The sequence below is a fragment of the Spodoptera frugiperda genome, chromosome 7 (assembly GCF_023101765.2).
Source record: "Spodoptera frugiperda isolate SF20-4 chromosome 7, AGI-APGP_CSIRO_Sfru_2.0, whole genome shotgun sequence".
Classification (NCBI taxonomy): Eukaryota; Metazoa; Arthropoda; class Insecta; order Lepidoptera; family Noctuidae; genus Spodoptera; species Spodoptera frugiperda.
In genome coordinates, this window is record NC_064218.1 from 4,514,306 (window position 1) to 4,535,540 (window position 21,235).

At 34.8% G+C, this 21,235-nt stretch overlaps 2 protein-coding genes across 6 annotated transcripts in view; one reads left to right on the plus strand and one right to left on the minus strand.

Annotated features, from left to right (window-relative positions):
- The window catches only part of LOC118265860 (semaphorin-1A), a 337,918-nt gene that overhangs the window by 276,252 nt on the left and 40,431 nt on the right, over nucleotides 1-21,235 (minus strand). The gene's annotated exons all lie outside the window — the stretch shown is intronic.
- Nucleotides 11,233-15,111, plus strand: LOC118265863 (uncharacterized). Its single transcript, XM_050695148.1, has 3 exons — nucleotides 11,233-11,307; nucleotides 12,213-12,292; nucleotides 13,738-15,111. The coding sequence occupies exons 1-3, from the start codon at nucleotides 11,290-11,292 to the stop codon at nucleotides 13,973-13,975; spliced, it is 336 nt and encodes a 111-aa protein (XP_050551105.1). The 5' UTR covers nucleotides 11,233-11,289; the 3' UTR covers nucleotides 13,976-15,111.

Consider the following 21,235-nt stretch of genomic DNA (forward strand, 5'->3'; position numbering starts at 1 on the left):
GGCTGTGAATACTGCCGTTTATATTATCAACCGTGCCCCTACTGCAGGAATCAGTCCAAGTACCACTCCACATGAAATATGGACAGGCAGAAAGCCAAGGTTGGATCACCTGAGAATATTTGGCAGCCCAGTCATGGTACACATACCTAAAGAAAAGCGCAGAAAGTGGGATAAGAAAGCTAAGAAAATGTTCCTAGTTGGATATGCAGAAAATGTCAAGGGATACCGCTTATATGACCCAGTGGCACGAGATGTAATTGTAGCCAGAGATGTTGTGATCATGGAGAACATTGATGACAGCTCAACAACAACCATCACCATAAATGAGAGCAGCCCATCTGAAGATGCAGAGGAGCAAGAACTTTCTGAGAGTGACAAACAGAAGGATGAGACATACGTTCCAGATGATTCTTCGAGTGTCACTGATGAATGTTACTCTGACACATTGCTGCCAGAGGATGTTGATCTTCCTATGCAGGCTGACACAAATGTGCCCGAGAAACGTGTGAGGCGTAAACCAGACTACTATATGGCGAATTTGTGTGCGGAAATATCAGGTGAAGAGCTTAGTGTTAGTGATGTGTTAAACAGTTCAGAGAGTGAACAGTGGCAGTGCGCAATTACAGAGGAGTTGAAATCATTTAGTGAAAATGACACTTGGGAGTTAGTAGATAGGCCAAAAGACAAAACAGTGGTGAAAGCCAAGTGGGTGTTCAAAAAGAAACTGAACAGTGATGGTGAAGTGCGATACAGGGCCAGGCTCGTGGCCAAGGGCTTTACTCAGAAAAAAGGTATTGACTTTCATGAGACATTTTCTCCAGTGTTAAGATACTCAACATTTAGATTGTTATTAGCTTTAAGTGTTCAATTTGATTTAAAAATGAACCATCTTGATGTACCAACAGCCTTCCTTAATGGTTTTCTAAGTGAAACTGTGTTTATGGAAGTACCAGAATGTTCAGAATTTCAAAATTGTAATAACAAAGTGTTGAGGCTTAAGAGAGCAATATATGGTCTGAAACAATCAGCTAGAGCCTGGTACATAAGAGTTGAAGATTGTTTGTTGAAATTAGGCTATAGAAAGTCAAGCTATGAACCTTGTCTTTTTATAAAAAGTTATGATAGTACTAAAATTTACATTGCTCTATTTGTGGATGATTTCTTTGTATTTTATAACTGTAATAGTGCATATACTGAGCTGATAGATGTATTAGTTAAGAAATTTAGAATTAAGGATTTAGGTCAGATGAAACAGTGTCTAGGTATGAATATAAATGTATGTAAAGACTGTATTACTGTAGACCAAAAGCAATATATAGATACTATTCTTAAGAGATTTAATATGTCAGATTGTTCACCTTGTGATACTCCTATGGAAATTAATTTAAAATTGGAAAAAGGTGTTAACAGTAGCTTAGATAAGAAATATCCATACCAACAGTTAATAGGCAGCCTTATGTACTTATCAGTATTAACAAGACCAGATATTACATTTAGTGTTAGTTTCTTAAGTCAGTATAACAATTTCTTTAATGAAAGTCATTGGAAACATTTGAAACGTTTATTGAAGTATCTTAAGAAAACTAGGGATTTTGGTTTAGTATATAAGAAAACCACTTATGATTTACATGGTTTTGTAGATGCTGATTGGGCTTCTTGTTCCTTAGACAGGAGGTCATATACTGGATTTTGCTTCATTATGTCTAACTCTGTAGTGTCTTATGAATCAAAGAAACAAAAGACAGTAGCCTTATCTAGTACTGAAGCAGAATATATGGCCTTATCTGAATCCTGTAAAGAAGGCATTTATTTGAAGAATATGTTAGGTGAGCTTGTACAGTGTAGGAATATGCCACTTTGTTTGTATAGCGATAACCAAAGCTCTATTAAATTGGCATCTAACCCCTTGTTTCACAATAAGCGTACTAAGCATATTGATATAAGGCACCACTATGTAAGAGAATGTGTGTTAGAAAATAAAGTTAAAATTGAATATGTGTCGACAAATAATATGCCAGCTGATTTACTGACCAAGAGCCTTTGTAAGGATAAACATTATAAATTTCTTAGTTTGATGGGTATTTCAAAAGTGTAATTTAGTCAAACATGTGCGATGTATTCAGGTGTTAACTGAATCAAACTAGCCTTATTTGTTAGAGGATATAATAACAAGCCCTCACTGAAAATTTGGTGAAATTTGGCTATCCAGGAATCAAGTTATATGTACCTAATGTAGTAAAAGTGAGGTTATATTATAACATTGCAGTTTTTTGTGTTTTTTATGAAATACTTTTGAATAGTTTTGGTTGTGTTATGGTTTTAAGCAAGGAGCGTGTGTGACGTGTCGAAGATCTGACACGTTTGGCTCTCCAGTGCCCCGAACAGTCGCTACAGTCGAAGACAAGTTTTTACATTCAATATTCTGTACTTAGCGCCTATGCACACCACGTTTTTTAAACGCGCCGTCGACGCGCGTTTTGGAAACGCGCGTCGACGGCGCACTTCCGCATCCGCTACACACGCGTGTCTGTATCGCTACACACGCGCGTTTGCATCGCGTCTGTATCGCTACAAACGCGCGTCGACGGTGCGTTTTTCTCCTGCAGAGCAGGCGCGTTTAAAAAACGTGTTGTGCATAGGCCCTTAGAAGCAGTAGGCACTAACCTTTTAAAAACTAAAAAAGGGACAGGAGGATATATAAATAAAACACCAATATTAGTATAAAATATGTATTATTCATCTTCAATAATTAGGAGAATGTCATCTTAGAATTGTGTACGGGGTCGGGGTACGTATATTTTCTTGGTATCTTTCCCAACTGAGATACCATATTATACAGGCTAAGATGCACGCCACTGACGAATAACTGATAAAATCGCCACATCTTCCAAGACTCTTCTGCCAATAGAGTTACTGCGACCAGTCGCAATCGTACAATTTACACAGCGATCCATGTCGTCAATATCCGATTGATAGGCTTGTTGCAGTTGTCCAAAATAGAGAGTCAGGTAATTAAGAAATGCAAGATCCGTCAAAAGTCCTTTATAAAGCCGAGGTCGTGGGGTTAAACAATAAAACATGGAAAATACGTGCGCACTCAGAACGAAACACAACGAACGAGTGTCATCCAAAGAGTATAGGGAAAGTGTCATCTGTCAATCGGTGACTGACTGAAGTCAGACAGAAGTGTTTTAAGAAGTTTAAATCACAGAGTACGTTATACATACATTATTTTACATACATTATTACACAACTTAATTTAAGTTTTCTCGCTTCCTAGATAGAAACAAGGTACCATATTTTGTGATTTCCCTTAGAAAAATATGACGGTTTTTTTAATATACATTTCAACTAGTTAACTGCTGGGCCCAAAAGTCCCCTTCTCCTTTCAAATTAAAGTTCAGTTGATTGCAAACCATCCTAGCGTTTTATTATTTACGTATGTAATTGCACAAATCTAAGCAATTTATATTAAAATAAAATACTCTTTATTTTCAAATTTACGACACGAATAAATTATTTGACGAGGAACTCGACTAGTTTCAAGCCATACTAGAGGCTCATATTCATGAGCAGCATTCCGCGACACACGACGCGGCAACTGTCGCGGTATTACTGAATGAAAACATAACAACTAATTTAGTATGTCTCACAAAAGTTATCATATAGACTACCTAATACATACTTTACTACAATCAGTTTTCGAGACTAAATTTTGTTACGTTCATCGCACATCAATCTTACATAATTTGATGTTAATGAGCTTATCTAACACTACTATTTATTCTATGTACATATAAGACAGAATACTACGGCATACCTACAATATTTTATTTACATATTGGTCGATAGTACATTCAGGAGCCGTATCCCTTTGTTTGTGTAACACCGCGTGACATTTGGCATCGACAAACGAACATACACACACATTTATCACTATTGGTAATCCAACTTAACCGTTGGCCGTATCCGATGTTTGTGATGGGAATTTTAAAAATAAAATCTACGGTTTTTTGTTAACATTCACGCATTTGCAATTTCCTTTTTAGGTTTGTAGGTTGTCTAGTGGTCGGAAAGAGGTTCGTTTTCTAGGTTTGTAGGTATGTATGTTTGTGTGTTGGTCAATGAGATGTTCTAGGATTTACTATCCCAAAATTGTTCATGTTATACCATAAAAAAGACTATGGTATATAAACTATCCTTATATAACACTTCATCTTAAAAATGACTAATATAACATACATGTTAAAACAACCACTTTATAAATGCTCTAAAAATCAAATTAATAACCTCAAGTTCAATCCTTTAATTGTAACTAACGTCTCAACCGCATTCGTTCATTGGCCCAAGAATGTCGGCCAATTGAAATAACTAGTGGTCGCCTAGTGTTCGAAATTCGACCATATACGATTTAATTTACAATACCACTTAACATACGTTCAAGGATAATTTGTAGGTATTTAACGAATTGCTATTAGTTTTGTAAAATTCAAATTAATATATTCCGGCGCATCATGAATAACCAAACCTCCTTCAATTAGAAACCTCTTTTCATATGAGACGTGAGAATACCATCGCAATGTCTATCGATTTTGACGTTTTGTCAAATACGATCAGATACTATGCATGTGTGTGTAATGTTTTATTTATTGATTTAATGTACTTTATAAGCATTATTTTTGAAAAATATTAACGTTCCGCAATTCTCCTACACATAAACTATAAGTGTACCAAATTTTATGCTCCAACGTCCGCGCAATTTTCGTAAAAACTGTTACAAAGTTTTTGCTTCACGTATTAATATATAGATTAAATAAACAAACGTCCCATTTAAAATTAAACCTTACAACCTACATTTTACAATACAATATTCAATACATCGCTGAGAACAATAACTCTATATTACTTCCCATGTAAAATCAAACCTTATAACCTATATTATACAATTCAATATTTAATACATGCTTGAGAGCAATAACTCTATATTGAGCCGCTAGATGTCACTAAGCAATAGGTATTCTGAAACTATGTCGATGCTGGAAATTAATTGCAGTAGTTAGCAATATTGTCTGGGAAACGGTCCCGACTGTATGGCAATACATAGTTGCGGATAATAGTAAAGAATGTTAACAGAACATGGTCTGTTATAGATATAGAAAATAGACAAAACATAAGTAATGTATTGAAGAAGAAAGGTTGGTAAAATAAAAGATTCGGCAATCAGTTGCTGCCAATAATATAAAAGTATATTGTTGGTTCCAAAGAGTATTTAGTAAACAAAAATGTACAACAAACAAGATAAATTGCACCGAAATAATCTTGCTTTTAACTACTTGTAGTAAGATGTAACTAAGTATTATTGTTCTAACTAAAAACGCATGAGACCACCCTAGCCGATGTAAAAAAATATCAATGACAAAATGTTCTAACAATTTAAGTGAGGGAGAGCCATGCTTCGGCACGAATGGGCCGGCTTGAACGGAGTGATACCACGGCGTCACAGAAAGCCGACGTGAAACAATGCTTGCGTGTCGTGTCGGTGTCCATGGGCGACGGCGACTGCTTACCGTCAGGTGATCTGTCTGCTCGTTTACCGGATTACTTATGCCACAAAAAAACTATTTCCCTATAAACTCAGCCAAAAGGTAACCAGTATTTATTTCCACCTAATTTCTACTACCAGCTATTGCAACTTCCCTTATTGATCTAACCAGCCAGGCGGTTAGTGTTAATAACAGTGTTTAAAACTAACCCTAGACCAAACCGTGTTATTATCAGTGAACCGCTTATTAAAGTCTGTGAGAATCCGTCAGATGTCGGTCTACAAGCAAATAACTAGGTATCGCCTGTTCGTTATTTTCCAAACGATTTTATAGAGCGAAAATTTTATGTTGGTAGTGACAACTAGCTTTTAAAAGTTATTAGATTTGTTTTGATTCGAAATATCAACTTTTGACAACTTATAAAAACTATGTTTGTTGTAGAAATTAGGTAATTTGACGTAATAAAATTCCAATTTTCAGAAAGAAATCATCAATTTTATAATATCGGGTAAAGTTGAATGGCAGAACGGAAATTGTATCATCATGGCAGCCTAAAATAAAACCACACAACTGTCAGAAGTGTAAAACGCCAACATTTCTCGTGGAACACCTTTATTTTGAGAATAAACATAATAGGAATATGTATTCAGAATGTCAAGCGTTCATCAAGTTGATTGACGGTAGGTAAGGCATATAATACGGGGAACTAACTTAAGTAAATATTATATTTTCCACAAATATTTTCCTTCAAAGCCTTCGTATACCTACGTCGGAAAAACAACATATTTTTCGGTAAGAACATAAGGAAAACAATACATTAATATTTACTTTATATTTTTGTTTAATTTCAATTAAATGAAAAGAAGCCAAGTATTGAAGTAGAATAATTATTTTTCTTATATTTTTTATCTAGGTAGTGAAAATAGTTTCGCGTGAAAAGTTATTTTATTTTTGCAATTTTTATATTGCAACACCGAGAGTTGAAATTCGGTCGCTGTCACAACAATATGGCAGCTGCAGTGAACTGTCAAAAAGCGCGCGAGATGAATGCCAGCCGATACATGGCATGTGCCGAGAATGATTTGTGGCGTGCTCGCCAAATATATGAACGCGGCCGTGCTAAAAATATTGATTTATTTTCAGTCTATTCTGAATTTTCGAATAATATATAAATAAAACCCATTGTTGAATGTCACTCCTGTCATTGTTGCTGTGGAAAATGTGGGAATTTATGCTTTTTAATCATATTCAGCCTGCTGGTATTATATTACTTTAACTTTGAATAAATATATTAATTTTCCATGAGTTAGTTTCCAAAACCGCGATCCAAAACAAACAAAGAATATTAAGAACTTAGTTATAAAGTTTTGGTCGACAAAGACGAATCAATGTTGCCGGCATTAAAAAAACAAAAACCGAAACAATTTAACCGGGACCCTAAAAAAGCTGACAGCAAAAAGATCAGACATTTTCCTGTTCACCCATAAAATTGTTTTCTCCCTGTACAAATACAACATATGACATTGTATAAAAAAAGTAAATCCGTGAGGTGACGTCAAGAGTGACCTGTGAGGGGATTACACCTGTAAGCCCCTCAAGTATCGTGGCTTCAAAGCCCGACTTATGGACCTCTTGTGGACGTTTTATGAGCTATACACTCTATATAATTAGTACGTTATTTTAAGGGGAAACTGACTAATGTGGAGATTAGTTCGTGGTGGTCAAAGGTATGATTTGTGGTGGCTGTGTTTATGGTGAAGTTGGGATTATAGGGTATGATGTTTTGACCTATATTTTAATTATATATACCACGTTTCGCAACTAAAATCACCATGTTTTGCTATGTTATACATGACATTCATGTGCTTATTTCATTTCTCATCCAAAACAAAATTATCATAATACACAAATTTCGTCTTTTCTTATATCTACACAAACATTAATTTAAATTACACACAAATATCATACAACATCTAAACATTTGCTGACATTTAAAGCCCCTGGCAGCGTTCTCAGAAAAACAACAGTCAAAAAACTATGGAGCGTATATTCCCTACTTCCCTGCCCAGGTGAGGTGTCAAGGGAAATACACTTGATTGCACTCGTTGCTGCCCCACACACGATGCATTCTGATTTCAGACAGTTCTTTGTGGACTCACTTTAGTTTCGTATCTTTTTTTCTTTCTTTCTCTAAAGTTATTTGTTCTGGATTTCGTTCATTTGGGTAGTTCAGATTTAGTTTAATAGGATTAGAGAGTATTAAGGAATGTGTTTCTGATATAGTGATATTTTTTATTCGATTATAACTAATGCTTGACTACAATCCCACCTCATGGTAAGTAGTGATGTAATTGATTAGTGTAGCTGCGTCATCTGAGCGTAAAAAAATTTTAACTTGATGGTATTTGCCAGATTTGTGAGAAAACTTAAGCTTAATATGCTTGATAAGAATAATTTAGAACCTAAAGTTTCTTCAAGTACTACAAACGCTAAAGTTTGTGATTATGACCGGATATTAGTCATTTCGTGGTGGCCCAGAGGGCACGGATTCGAAACCTACCAACGGTAAGTACCAATGTGACTTTTTTCAAGTTATACCACTGACAAACGGTGAAGAAAAACATTGTGAGGAAACCTGGGCTTATAATTCCTAATTATAAGTTTAGGTAAAATTGAACAAGCCAACCTGCATTGAACAAGCGTTTTGATCGTAGCTCAAAACCTTCTCCGTGCGAGAAGAGGCCTTTGGTCAGCAGTGGCTACATATAGATGGTTAATGATTATTTATTTCAGTGAATGTTATATTCGCATAAAATTAATACAATTTCTTTACCTCAACACATTATCCAATGAACCAAGACATTGCGTCCTACAGCACTACTACTGTAACAGTTTTAACATGAATAACGAAAATCTTTCTTTGTAGTTACAAATTACTAATTACACATATCCTTGACATCTTACACAGTAGTGTCTGCTACTGTTGAAACTCATCAATAATAACTGTGTATTACTAACGTATAGTCGGTCGACCGTAAACCAGACTACGTCAAGGGATTTCATAACAGATTCACAATTAATTGATTGTATTCTGCTGACGACATCTGACATTAGGCAAAGGCCTATATTCAGGAGTTGTCTTTGGGCTGATAGTCATGGTAATGATTAGACTGTCTTAGAATAAGGTGAACAGAATTATATATAACAGAGTATGAAAAGATTATTATTAATTTATGAGATTCGACCATTGCACTGGTTAAAGTATGACTAATTATTATGTTTTTCGGCTTACTCACGTAATTATTTGACGAGGAACTCGACTAATTTCAAGCTATACCAGAGACTCATATTCATAAACTGGCGACTGTCGCATTGCTGCTGTTTCTCGTCAAATAATTACGCGAGTAGGCCGAAAAACATAATAATTAATTTAGTATGTCTCTTGAAAGTTATAATATTATAAACATAAAGTATTTTTGCTGAAAAAAAAATCTATATAGGTGTTTTAAGACTGGTGGTATACATTTTACATTTACATTTCGAAAATAAGTTTGAAATGCCATGATAGTCTTTAGGTCTTACCCTCATCCTAGCAAAGAACTATTTGAAAAGGAATTAAATATAAATCAACCTGCAATTACAATGGCACTAATAACACGATTTATGGACCTACTGTGTGAAGGAAATCGTGTAGGTCCATATGTGTGTTTATCGTTTGCAATTTACGTGGGACGCGCCTTCGCCTATTATTAAGGGAAATACAAGGCTAAACGCTACGTTATTCTGACTTAAATGTTTCGAACTTGAACTCACGGTCGTTTCTAGTGGAAGAATAAACCTTTGTTTATTGCTTTCTTCCACTAAGCAATAAACTACAGAGTGATTTTTCTTCTTCATTTTCAGCAGATATTATTGACAAGACTATCATTATTATCATCAGTTGGGCCGTGTGTGTATAAAAAAGACTAAATATTAGTAAGAAGTTAAATTAGAAGTAAGTACAACTAAAGGGTTACTATAATAGCTTCTGCCAGCGGCTTCGACCGCGATTCCGTGGTATAAATGTTCCAATTTTCATCCCGATCCCTTCAACCGTTTTTACGTGATTAAATAACAAACTTTATGCTTGTTACAAACACACAAACTTTCGGTTTTCTTTTATGCAGATTGTAAGATACGTTCTCTTACTTGTTTTTGCACAACACGATATGATATTCATAAAACTGCCAATCAAGATTGGTTCGGTTGCACTGTATCACATTTTATGCGCGATGGACATCACGAAGGGTCTCTGTATTTAGGCTATAATTAAGTAACAGTGTCTTATAACTATTGCAGCGAAACGTTTGCGTGTAGCATTCGTATCTACAATTATTTATTGCTTGTTATAAACCCAATTTAATGTTATACAAAAATTACGTACTTATATGACATAAAAATGTAATTAAAACTTTTAAGTATCCGAATTACAGAATAGAAGACATAACTTCGATAATCTAGCCGTAATAATTAAGTAAAGTCATTATGAATCACTCTCTTATAGTTCAGCTATTTTCTGAAGATAAAGTTTCATCTTTTTTAGGTCTGTATGGCATAATGATAACACATAAGACTCCTTTTTATAAGGGGAAACATCATCCGGATGACTTTTCCCGCCTTGGGCGAGGCGAGAGGGAGTGTCAGACTTTTACTGACTAAAAACCACCCCGTTTCTACTCCTGCTTTTCAAGCCGGAGCCCCGATAAACCCGCTAGGTAGTCCGCAGCTCCGGATATAAGACTCCTTAACGTGATATGGTCAGACTACTATGGAGAAACTTTTAAATTCTGAGTATGGAGATTATCATAATATTAAAAGGTGTGTACGGTGATAGGCTCACCTTCATTAATGTAATTCAGACTCCTTAGTTCCAGTTTAACGTAAAGACGATTCTTTGCGACATGAAAAAGCCACAAACAAACACATTATCCCACTTATACTAAAATAAGGGTATAATACATTTGTAGTAGGTAATAATTCAAATAGTCTGGTTCTTGTCAGATCTGGGTCCGATCATAAAATCATACTTATGAAGACACGAATAATCCATTAAAACTATCAATTAAAAGTGGTACCATTTTCTGCGCACGAGTTTACGCATGACGAATACTATTACAGCATTATTGGGTTAATATTGTTAAATAATACTATTTAATACCTATTGTAGGTCAACCTACTCCTTTCTGCCAAATTCCTTTATAGATCAAATTTATTGTTTAGTTATAATGTCGAAAATCCGGTGAAAATAATAGACAGATTTTAACTTTTTTTTAATACGATAGAAAACCTACATAAGGTGCCTAGCTTTCTGGGGATAAAAGACTAGGGAGGGTAGAATTTTTACCTCACTTAAACCACCCCGGTGGCTACCCTCAGCACCTCTAAGGGGCACCGAGTCTTCTAATAGACCTGCTTCGGAGCCCAGACAGATTGTATGTACCTAGTGAAACCATTAGTTATGTTTACTAATTAATTTTATTAGTTTTTTTATATGTAGTGTTCTATTACTTTTTAATTTTTATATTAATTAAGAAAAACCTGAAAATCTTCTGGAAAGGCCTCCATCTCGTAATTTCTAAAGTCATACGAGTTATACGTACAAGTGAATCAGGAACCGTAACGGTGGCAGGAGCTTGCACAACCGCTGTGCATATTAACGGCGGCGCACGCGCATCCAACACAGTGACACGCCAATCGCCACGCCAATATGATCCGCAACATTGCTGTGAGTATTTTTATTTCATGTGTTTATTTTATTTATTGTTGTTTTTTTTATATGAAATGTGTTTTTGATAAAAAGTGATTGTTGTTTTTTTAATGTTTTTGTTAAAATGTTTTGTAATTGTGATGTGATTTCATTTAAGTATTTAGTAATTAGTGAATAATTTTAAGGGCTACATTTATAAAGAGAAATTATTTATATTATTACATTCACTCAGCTGTTAATTAAATTAGTCTCGAAAATTGTTAGTATTAACAATAAGTTTATTTATCATACATATTACAAAAAATGTATTCATTTAAATTAAACATTAAAATTATTGTATTAAAACTACTTTAATTAATCATTATTTATAGTAGACTTATAACAGAACTTTCATTTACACTGTTCTAAGTCATCACAAAATTACTTATCATTGTATTTAGTAACAAAATATCAGCAAGTACACCGCGAACTACCCTTCTCTATGTTTTCCCTTACTGCTTATCCATCCAAAGGTTGTCTGTAAGAGATCGCTTTTTAGTGATAAGACCGCCCATTGTACTATCAATTTCTGAATGTTTGTCCTTTGTGTTTTATGGTGTACAATAAAGAGTTTCTAATCTTTTTTTATGGAACAAGTCGATGATAAGCATGATAGTAAGCATAGATACTTGCAACACCAAAGGCGTTACAAGTGCATTGCCGACCTTTTAGGGGTTAGAAATTTGAGGGTTTGTTGAATCGGGGATTGGAAATTGGGCTTCCAGCAACCTCACTCACACAACGCAAGCGTTTTTTCACGTCGGTTTTCTGTGGCGCCGTGGTATCATTCCGGTCGAGCCGGTCCATTCGTGCCGAAGCATAGCTCTCCCAGTTTTAATCTATTTTCTTTAATTTATTTTTTTATCTATTTTCTTTAATTTCAGTTGACCCTGGTCGTAGTGGTCGCTAGCCACATGTGCTTAGCGAACCCCGTACCAGAACCAGACCCCGTTCACAGAACACAGTGAGTACAGTGCAGATAATAATTCTGTTAGTTTTTAGTAAAACTTTCGTCCTACATGCATAATGTTTTCGTACAATACAATATGTGTGGTAATTATGCTCCAAATTAGCAGAGTAAAAAGTGTCTTATCTATTACTGCAAATTAAAAAATACAAGCGTCCTTATGTGCATTGCATTTTGAATCAATCTAAATTTTAACATTAATTTAGGGTTGAGCTGCGGACTGACTAGCGGGTTACCGGGGTTCCAGCTCAAACGGCAAGTGTAGGAAAGGGTGGTTTGTCAGTAAGCGTTTGACACTCTTTCTGACCTCACTCAAGGCGGGAGAAGTCAACGGATGATTTTCCCCTGTCAAAAAACTAAAAAATTAGGGTTGCATTTTCCAAACTTTATAATATTTATTGACTGTTTTCCGCAACAGAAAAAACAAAAAGATACCTTTTTCTTAAATGTGTTTTTTCTTATGCTTATGGATATTAGATATGGTATAAAAAATAATAGGTACCTAATACAAGTTTCAATACATTCTTCAGCAAAATAATATAGTCTAGATCTAAGTAAATTTCTACTATTCGGGCTAGCAACAACACCAAATCCCCTTCTAAGAGCAAAACAAAATCCCAAAACACGGTACATTGACTAAATACCACCCATTTCCTTGCAATTATTACCTCTCGCGTAGATTCCCTATCTCGCTGATAACATAGATAATAATAATATCTAACGTTGTCTATCCGTCAGATTTATTGCCTACATAACTGTTAATGGCAACTGTGACATGAGTTATGTACTGTCCACACTAATGTACATTATGTATAGGTATATAATAGGTACAGCTTGTACTGTAGCCTTAATGATGACGTCATGATGAAGATGCGTTGTGCTATCTTCGTTTTGAATTACTCTGTATTTTGAACTCTATTTTCGTGACGTAAAAGGACTAAAGTTTTTGCATGTGAATCTGAAACTTATGTATGATATAAAGACGTACCATGCCATACTACATACCATAGTGATTCTGATCAATTTGAAATGGATATCTTTTTTCTCAAGACCCTTAAACTCAAAACTCTTTAATAGGTGACCATTAACTTTATCGATTTACAAAATCGATCAACTTAGCTGCCCTAAATAAAATGCTAATGCCACACACATATTTGTATGATATAGGTACCAACTAGTATGTTTTTAAATAAAAATATAGACAGAGCCCATGTTAACTCAAGCTGGGCAATGATCGTCGATCCTGACATGCCGAACTGGCCTCATTTCACCACAAACTTGGGCTTTTTTATTAAATTCCATGTATTTACAAATATACTTAAACTATACATGTTACTTGTTAATTCAGCGTGTGAAGTAAATGTTTCTTCTTTCTTTCTTTCCATACCAAAATATCATATATCTAGGTTTTCCACGAATTAATCCAACATTCTTTGTTACAGCGTGAGAATTCACGTGCCATATGAAGTGCATACCTTACACCACCATCACGTTGAAACCGTTCCTGTGATCAAAGAGGTCCCTGTGATCAAACCAGTGCCTGTCATTAAGGAGGTCCCGATTATCAAAACTTTGCCTGTAGTCCAAACTGTTCATGTACCAGTGCATCATACCGTACATGTCGAGAAACCAGTGTTCGTGCCAATTAAAGAGCATATCTCCTTCTCTTCTTGGCACTAATAGGCCGATAGTAAAACCTCTTTATTTGTATTATAGAAATAATGGGAATTTATTATAATATTTTAACCAAAAGAGTGTGCTGTTTCTGTCCAAATCGATTGATGTAGTTATTGTTATTCAAATGTATACCTCTTTGATTTAGTTTTAGAGTTCATTATGCTCTAAACAGCTCACAATTAAAGTCTGATTATTATCTTAGAATTTGTACTACGTGAATGAAATTTCTTTTTAATCAGATTAGTGGCGAACATGTTGTTACTTTTCTGGAGTGTAAATGAACTAATTTCCACACTGTTATACTGAAATTAGATTAAAAGGACATTTCATTTATGTAAACTATAGTCTATATATCTTTGTAAATGTGTGATAGTTACCGTACTATAAGTTAAACTAAACAAGTAGGTAAGGAAATGAATAAACCATTTACTAACTCAAAGCTGAGACGCGTCTAATTTACTTAAACATTTATGATGTAACTGCAAACGTGTGCAGATTAAGTATTTAGTTTATCAACTAAAGCATTATGCACTATAATATATTGGCATTTAGGTATAATTCAAAATGCAGCTCATGACTCTTGATATAATTAATTTAAATAAGGTTTAACGAAGTGCACTAGTCTGTAACAACATCAAAAATGTCGGGTAACAAATGAGTTTAATTAGCAAGCCACGTAGCTTGTACTGGCAACCGCCATTTTAATTGAACGAGTGAACGATACAACTATCGAATATTATTATGAAACGTAAATAATGCTAGTATTAGCAATTATTCGATTGTTTATACGATTATTCGATGTTTGTTGTAATTAGATTGTGTTTCATTATGTGCATAAGTTTGTTTTGTTAAGAATTGTTATTGAAAATTTTGTATTAATAATTTTGGTACTCGATATTATTTTAACATGCACATTTTAGTCTTTATCTAGTCGTCTTAAAGTATACATTGCATTGTCTACATCGATTTCAGTGGCACATGAACAGGAGTAATAAAACGTATATTTGTTTCCATTATTTCTACAATATGTATATCGAATGTAATATATCGTGTACATAAGTACGTAAATACTCTTTTATATCACATAGTAAGATTTAAATAATTCTTCTGTGATATGATAATACAGTGTAAAATTTTGTTGATCGTGTTTCTTTTATCATTCCCTTGCCTTAAAACAAAAACAAATACCACTTCCAAAGCTCAATTACTCCCCTTCACAATTCCTGATTCCACAGCAACCTTAAATTCCTAACCCCCAAAAGGACGAAAACGTACGCTTGTAACGCCTCAGGTGTTTCGAGTGTCAGTGAGCAGTGGGATTGTTGATCAGGTGATCCATCAACTCGTTTACCACTTACACCATAAACTAAAGTAAAGGCATATTAACTATAAAAAAATACAAAAATAAATCATTTAATATAACAGTACCAACCCCACATGATATTGAATACCACACTACAAATGAAGTCATTATTTAGTAAAATAGTCTGACGGCCTACACAAAACATGACAACTCTAGTAACCATTATTACACGTTAAAACAAATTTTAACCACAAAACAGTAGCAAAACAAACGCAAAAAGTCATTACAGTCCCACGGGATGAGTCCAAGCTTAACTGCGAGCTGCATATAAATATAAACGACTGTTTGCTTTCGTCACGGATTCATAAGTACATGGAGAAATCAGCTGTAGAATGTATGAATGAGTGAGTGAGTGTGTGGTGGATATAGGGTCTTTTACCCTATTAGACATTATACCAATTACACCAATTTTGTAGTTAGTTTAGTGATTATGTAAGTGGCATTCTAGTAATCCATAAAGCATGACTTGTTATTTTGGTAAATACGTCAGTTATCATAAATGAAAAAAAATTACAAAAATTAACTACTTATGTATCACGGTTTACTCACAAACATTAATGGAGAAAAGTTCTACTATTTTCGAGTCACAGAGCAATCACAGTTTCTCACTATATCTCACAATAATTATCACAAAAACTATAAAAATAACTATCAATTCAAAATAAAATCTGTAACCTGAAAAGATTTTAACTAATGAAAAACTTAAAGCAATGTTCTCCGTTCAAATACCTCTGTGCAGACAAAGAATCATATCATTCTGCATTAAAAGAAAATTGCAATTTAGTCAACTCACTCCATTTACTAAATACTCCACGGTTTGTAAGGCTCATTGTTTAAACGCGTTATCGCAGTTCGCAGTCTATCGGCATGTCGGCCTATTGAAGGCTTGTCTGTCTGTAAACTCATCGCGAACTATCGACAAGTCTAGCCCTTTGTTTAATTTCCAAAACAATGGAAAGGTTACATCAATGTCGTTAATGATATTTTAATAGCAAATCTACAATAGAATTTTCAAAGGTGTGCTATTAATGTAACACTATTGTGTGTTATTTTTGACGTAAAGCAATAGGGTTAGGAGACATAATGCCTTCGGGGAGTGTCACCTTAATAAGAAATATTTTATTAAGAACAAAGAGTTAATAAAGAGTGAGTAAGTATATGATGCTTTTAGCTTTCATAAATCGTATTCATTGGTACACATAGCTTAGCATTGGTGGAAAGGGACTCAGCTTTTTATATGGAAAGATGCGTGCTATGGATGCGTGCTATAGATGACTTCCCTACTATCGATACATCGAAAGCGGCGGCACATCTTCATAGCACATCTTACTCGCACAGCTACATAGCTTAGTATCAGTGGAAACGATCACATAGTTTCACAGCCTAGCTATTACATCTTCTTAGCGTAGCTACATAGCACATATCTGGTGGAAAAGCACCAACTGTTTTGGAAATCAGAGGCTTAACGCTATGTTTACGTTTTACAGCATGACAAGCATGACACTAAACACAAATTCAGTCCACATTTTACGACTTTATAGAAGTCATAATAAGCGCTGTTTTAGTATAAACAAAATGTTTAACAAATACATGTAATTGGACCAAACAGTTAAGTTTACTGGTTTAGATAGCTTTACTGAGTTAGTTAACAGTTGATTACGAGCCGATTAGTACTAGAGTAAGCTCAGTTAGTGGTAGAATTGTGGTTGTGATATCAGATGGTAAATGCTATATTTTAACTTGGATTATTACTATCTGGTTTAAAATTATATTTATTTGCGCTGGAGTTGGAATTAACGTTGCTGTTACGTTTTGTAAAATGATAATGCAATGCTTGTTATTTCATTTAAAGGATATAAATGACGTCTATGTAGCTTGTTTTATGATGTTCAATCGAAGAGACCAGTCCAGTAGACTGCGCTGCTACACAGTCTCTACCAAATGAGTAGCCCTTTACTCAAATCTTACGAACCCATAGGAAAAGTCACGGTGACAAACATATTCTATTCTGCTGTCATCGCTAGCTTTTAAATTGTTACTGAAATAATACTTCCATTTCTAAAACTTATAGTCCTTTACAAAACTTAAAAAACTTTGTAAAAGTTCTTGTTCATAATAGACAGAAATCCTAATTATTCAAATACGCATTCAAAATTTAAAACAACAAATCGACATAAATCAAACAAAAGAACACCACCAATATAAAGCTGTAAACACACATTACACACCCACTTATCCCACTTACAATTTTATGGCAAATTAATTCTTTTTGCAAAGTCATGTGCACTTGTTACTGATAATTACGTCGCTCATGAACACGACTCTTGACTGCAATGATAACGCGACAGTACAAATTGAGATGCCAATTTAAATGGCAATCCGCTGAACAATGCCGTTAATGTTGCCAGTTAATGGGATTTTTGTAATATGTGGTGGAGCTTTTTTGTTGTTGGTGTTGGAGAGGTGGGATAATGTATAGTAGTAGGCAAGTAAAATGATTATTTTAGGTCTTAGCTAAGGCAGACATGACATTGGTTCTATATAAAATGTTTAGGTATATTCAGCAAAACAACATTTCTAAACTGATATTTGTATCTGTATCTTTATACTTAAATACTATTGTTATTATTTTTACATACTCAATAACATCAACTAACAACTGAAGTCAAACTAAAACATTAAACATTTGAATGTCAAAAGTTATTATCAAATTCAATCAATCAATCCAATTTGACTGAATAATCAGAACCGTGTCAATAATAAATAGTCACAAATTAGTTTAAACAAGGTTACATAAACAAAGTAATAAATAATACTAATTAAAACTCTGCTAAAATTATTCCAGTTCGATCATATACACCGATTACCGACCACAGGATTCTAGCGGTCGGATTTAGTTAGATTAAACGGTATAAGAGTAAATGGACCGTGGACTTTGTACAGGATTTCAGTAGTTTATAATATGTACATTATTATTATAAATCCGACCAGATCCAGATCCGTGCATACGGCGTGTTAAAACGCGCACGCCTCAAACAGCCATCAGACAACCACAGATGGGGCCCAGTAGGACTAATGCCTGATCCAGAGCTGCGGACAAAAAAAACAGGATTAGGAACCAGTGGTTTTAAGTCAGTAAGAGTCTGACAAACTCTCAAACGCTTCAAGGCAGAAATCAATGGGTAAATTTACCTATAGATAAAAATTATTGAACTTTCTTAGTAAGGATGATGACAGGGTATGAAAATTAAAAATCTATTTCAGTCCGTCAGTTAGGTAATGTAAAAATATTAGACACGGTTTTTTTAATTTTAGATAAAATGAATCAAAGTTTTGGTGTGGGAGCTATAAGTTATTTCTACGTATAAAATGTACCGTGAAGTAACTAGAATAATTTAAGTAATCATATTTCTAGGTAACATCTTCATGATAATATAAATACGAACTTTGTGAGTTTATGTGTTTATGTATTTTGTTACTCAGACACGTCAAAACATCTGAAGGGATCCAAAATTTGGATCAGGGCTAGATAATGGTCTGAAATAACACATAGGCTTTTTATCCTACGGGAGCGCGAACGAAGCCGCGGGCAGAAGCTAGTTGTTTCATCAATACAGTATTTTCTATTAAGGTTCCAGACAGCACTCAGTTATTGAGTGTTTATTTATAACATCGTCTGACCTGTCGCCGCGTGTAAAATAATAAAGAGGTCGTAGACTATACAACCTCTTTATTATATAGACTATACAACTTATAATGTATAGACTTATAATGCATATGTATTTATATACAAGTCTACCTCGTTGGTCGAGTCGTCGCAAGCGCGACTGCCGGACTCGGGTTCGATTCCCGGGTCAGACAAAGTATTACTGGGCTTTTTTCGGCTTTTCGTTAATTTCTCAGTAGTAGCACGGAGTCTGGAATTGTGCCCAGTACATGGCAATAGGCTCACCCTCTATTACATGGAACTTGTAACACAAATGGTGATTACGTGCCATAATGTGCACCTCTGCCGATCCCTTCGGCGATAAAGGCGTGACGTTGTACATATATACAAGTCTGTACATAAAAAAGTAGCTTACTATATTACTGGACACTTTTTTTACCTACTATCTAACTGAAATTATTTGTACATTTTATTCAGGTTTGATGTTCCCTAAAGGACATGAAAATACTGGAAACGTGTAAGTATTATTATGTTTTTAGTTTCTTTTGAGAGTTTTGTCAAACGCCGGACTTATTCCAGACTACCTATTATTGAGAATATTGTATAATACGAATACGAACACTCCATTGCTGTCATTGCTATTATGCCTTAAAGTATATTGAATTTTTCATATCAAAATAATTTTATATGAGTAAAATGAATTCGAATTTCAGTTTGTCAACAAAGCGTAATGCTTGGTTCATGGTTCAGTCTTGGTTCAAATACACGTCTTCTATGTTTAAAATACGTTACTTTAAAAAAACAATTCATAGTTGCAACAAATTAAACTAAAACGCTAGAAAGCTCAGTACAGTTTCCATCACGGAAAACAATTTGTAAATCACGTTAACCACGCGAAGTCGGGGCACAAGCTAGTTTATTCATAAGTTGAGGCGGACAGACGTTGCACGAAAAAGCAAAAAGCCAACCCATTATAAATGAAGAGAAATCATGCGATATGAAACACCGCACCACTACCACCAAATTATTACTCCGGCGAAAATTTTTAAATTATACAACACGATAACCAATTATGCGGGTCAGTTATTTCTCTATCCGAAACGGTGAAATTTGTCGGAAAACTACACAATCGAATAAACTGATGCTTTATAAACCGTACTGCGTCCTACAGCCACGTTTGTGCACGATTTCTTTCGTAAGCACTGAACTGATTCCCAACTTTTTGTTTCAATCCGTACCTACCAATACTTTGTTATTTGCTCAAAGCATTCCAGCCCGCAAACTAATAGATCGTTAAAAACAACTGCTCAAATAAATTCGTTACTCCAATTGTTGTTTTCGGCGAGCGCATTCATTAGAACCGCTTCTATCTATTTTATTTATCAAAACGTCTAATCTTAAAGACAACACCAAAATTTGTTATTTAGCCTCCGCTTTATTGCGAGTCGGCTGAAAAAGTATAGTAATAAAAAAGGAACAATAAAATCCACCATTTCCCCGGTAACAGCGACGTTCCCCCACATAATATTCAGAACAGAGCACTACATTTGATCAAAGATATGTTTATTTCATGCATAGTCTCGCGGTGGCACGTCGTTGGCTATAAAATCTAGAATGAATCTATTCACTGAGCCCAGCTTCACGAAATTTACGTAGTGAAAGTTTACAGTTACTTCCCATTTCAGAGTTGGCTAGTTGTTTCGGAGACGACGAAGTTCTAAGTCTGAAGTTCCATAGCTTTTGAAGGCATCTCAGGCTGGCCGGAGGTCTGTATTTGGCCGTACTTGCCGATAATCCAAAGGCAGTTTGGATATGTTTGTTTAACAATAGCGAGCTTAAATATTGACGTAGCTACAGCCTTGGAATCCAGGTCCGATTAACTATTACAGTAACTATTTAGTTAACTGTTGCCAGGTCGTAAACTGAACTTGACAAGAATTGACTACAAAATCAACCGGTCGTTGATCCCGACGATCGTTTATCTCGAATTACTTAAATCGCAACTTAATAAATCCCAATAAAATACTCCATGGATATTAATATTCAAAAATCAACAGCGAACACGAGAAATTTATACCCATTATCGCGTACTCTCTCATTTGTTTAACTCATCAAGGAAAAGATCAATTAAGAAGATTAGTTATCGCCTTTAAAGATTACGTCATTGCGAGCAAACGACGGTGGCGAGGAGCGGGGTGGGGGGAAGGTGACGAAAACGCACAATATCTTCATT

Excerpts from the sequence above, each read along its gene's own strand:
- LOC118265863 (XM_050695148.1), top strand. Across the intron at positions 12,293-13,737 it reads GACCCCGTTCACAGAACACA|CGTGAGAATTCACGTGCCAT; the intron begins GTGAGTACAGTG and ends TCTTTGTTACAG.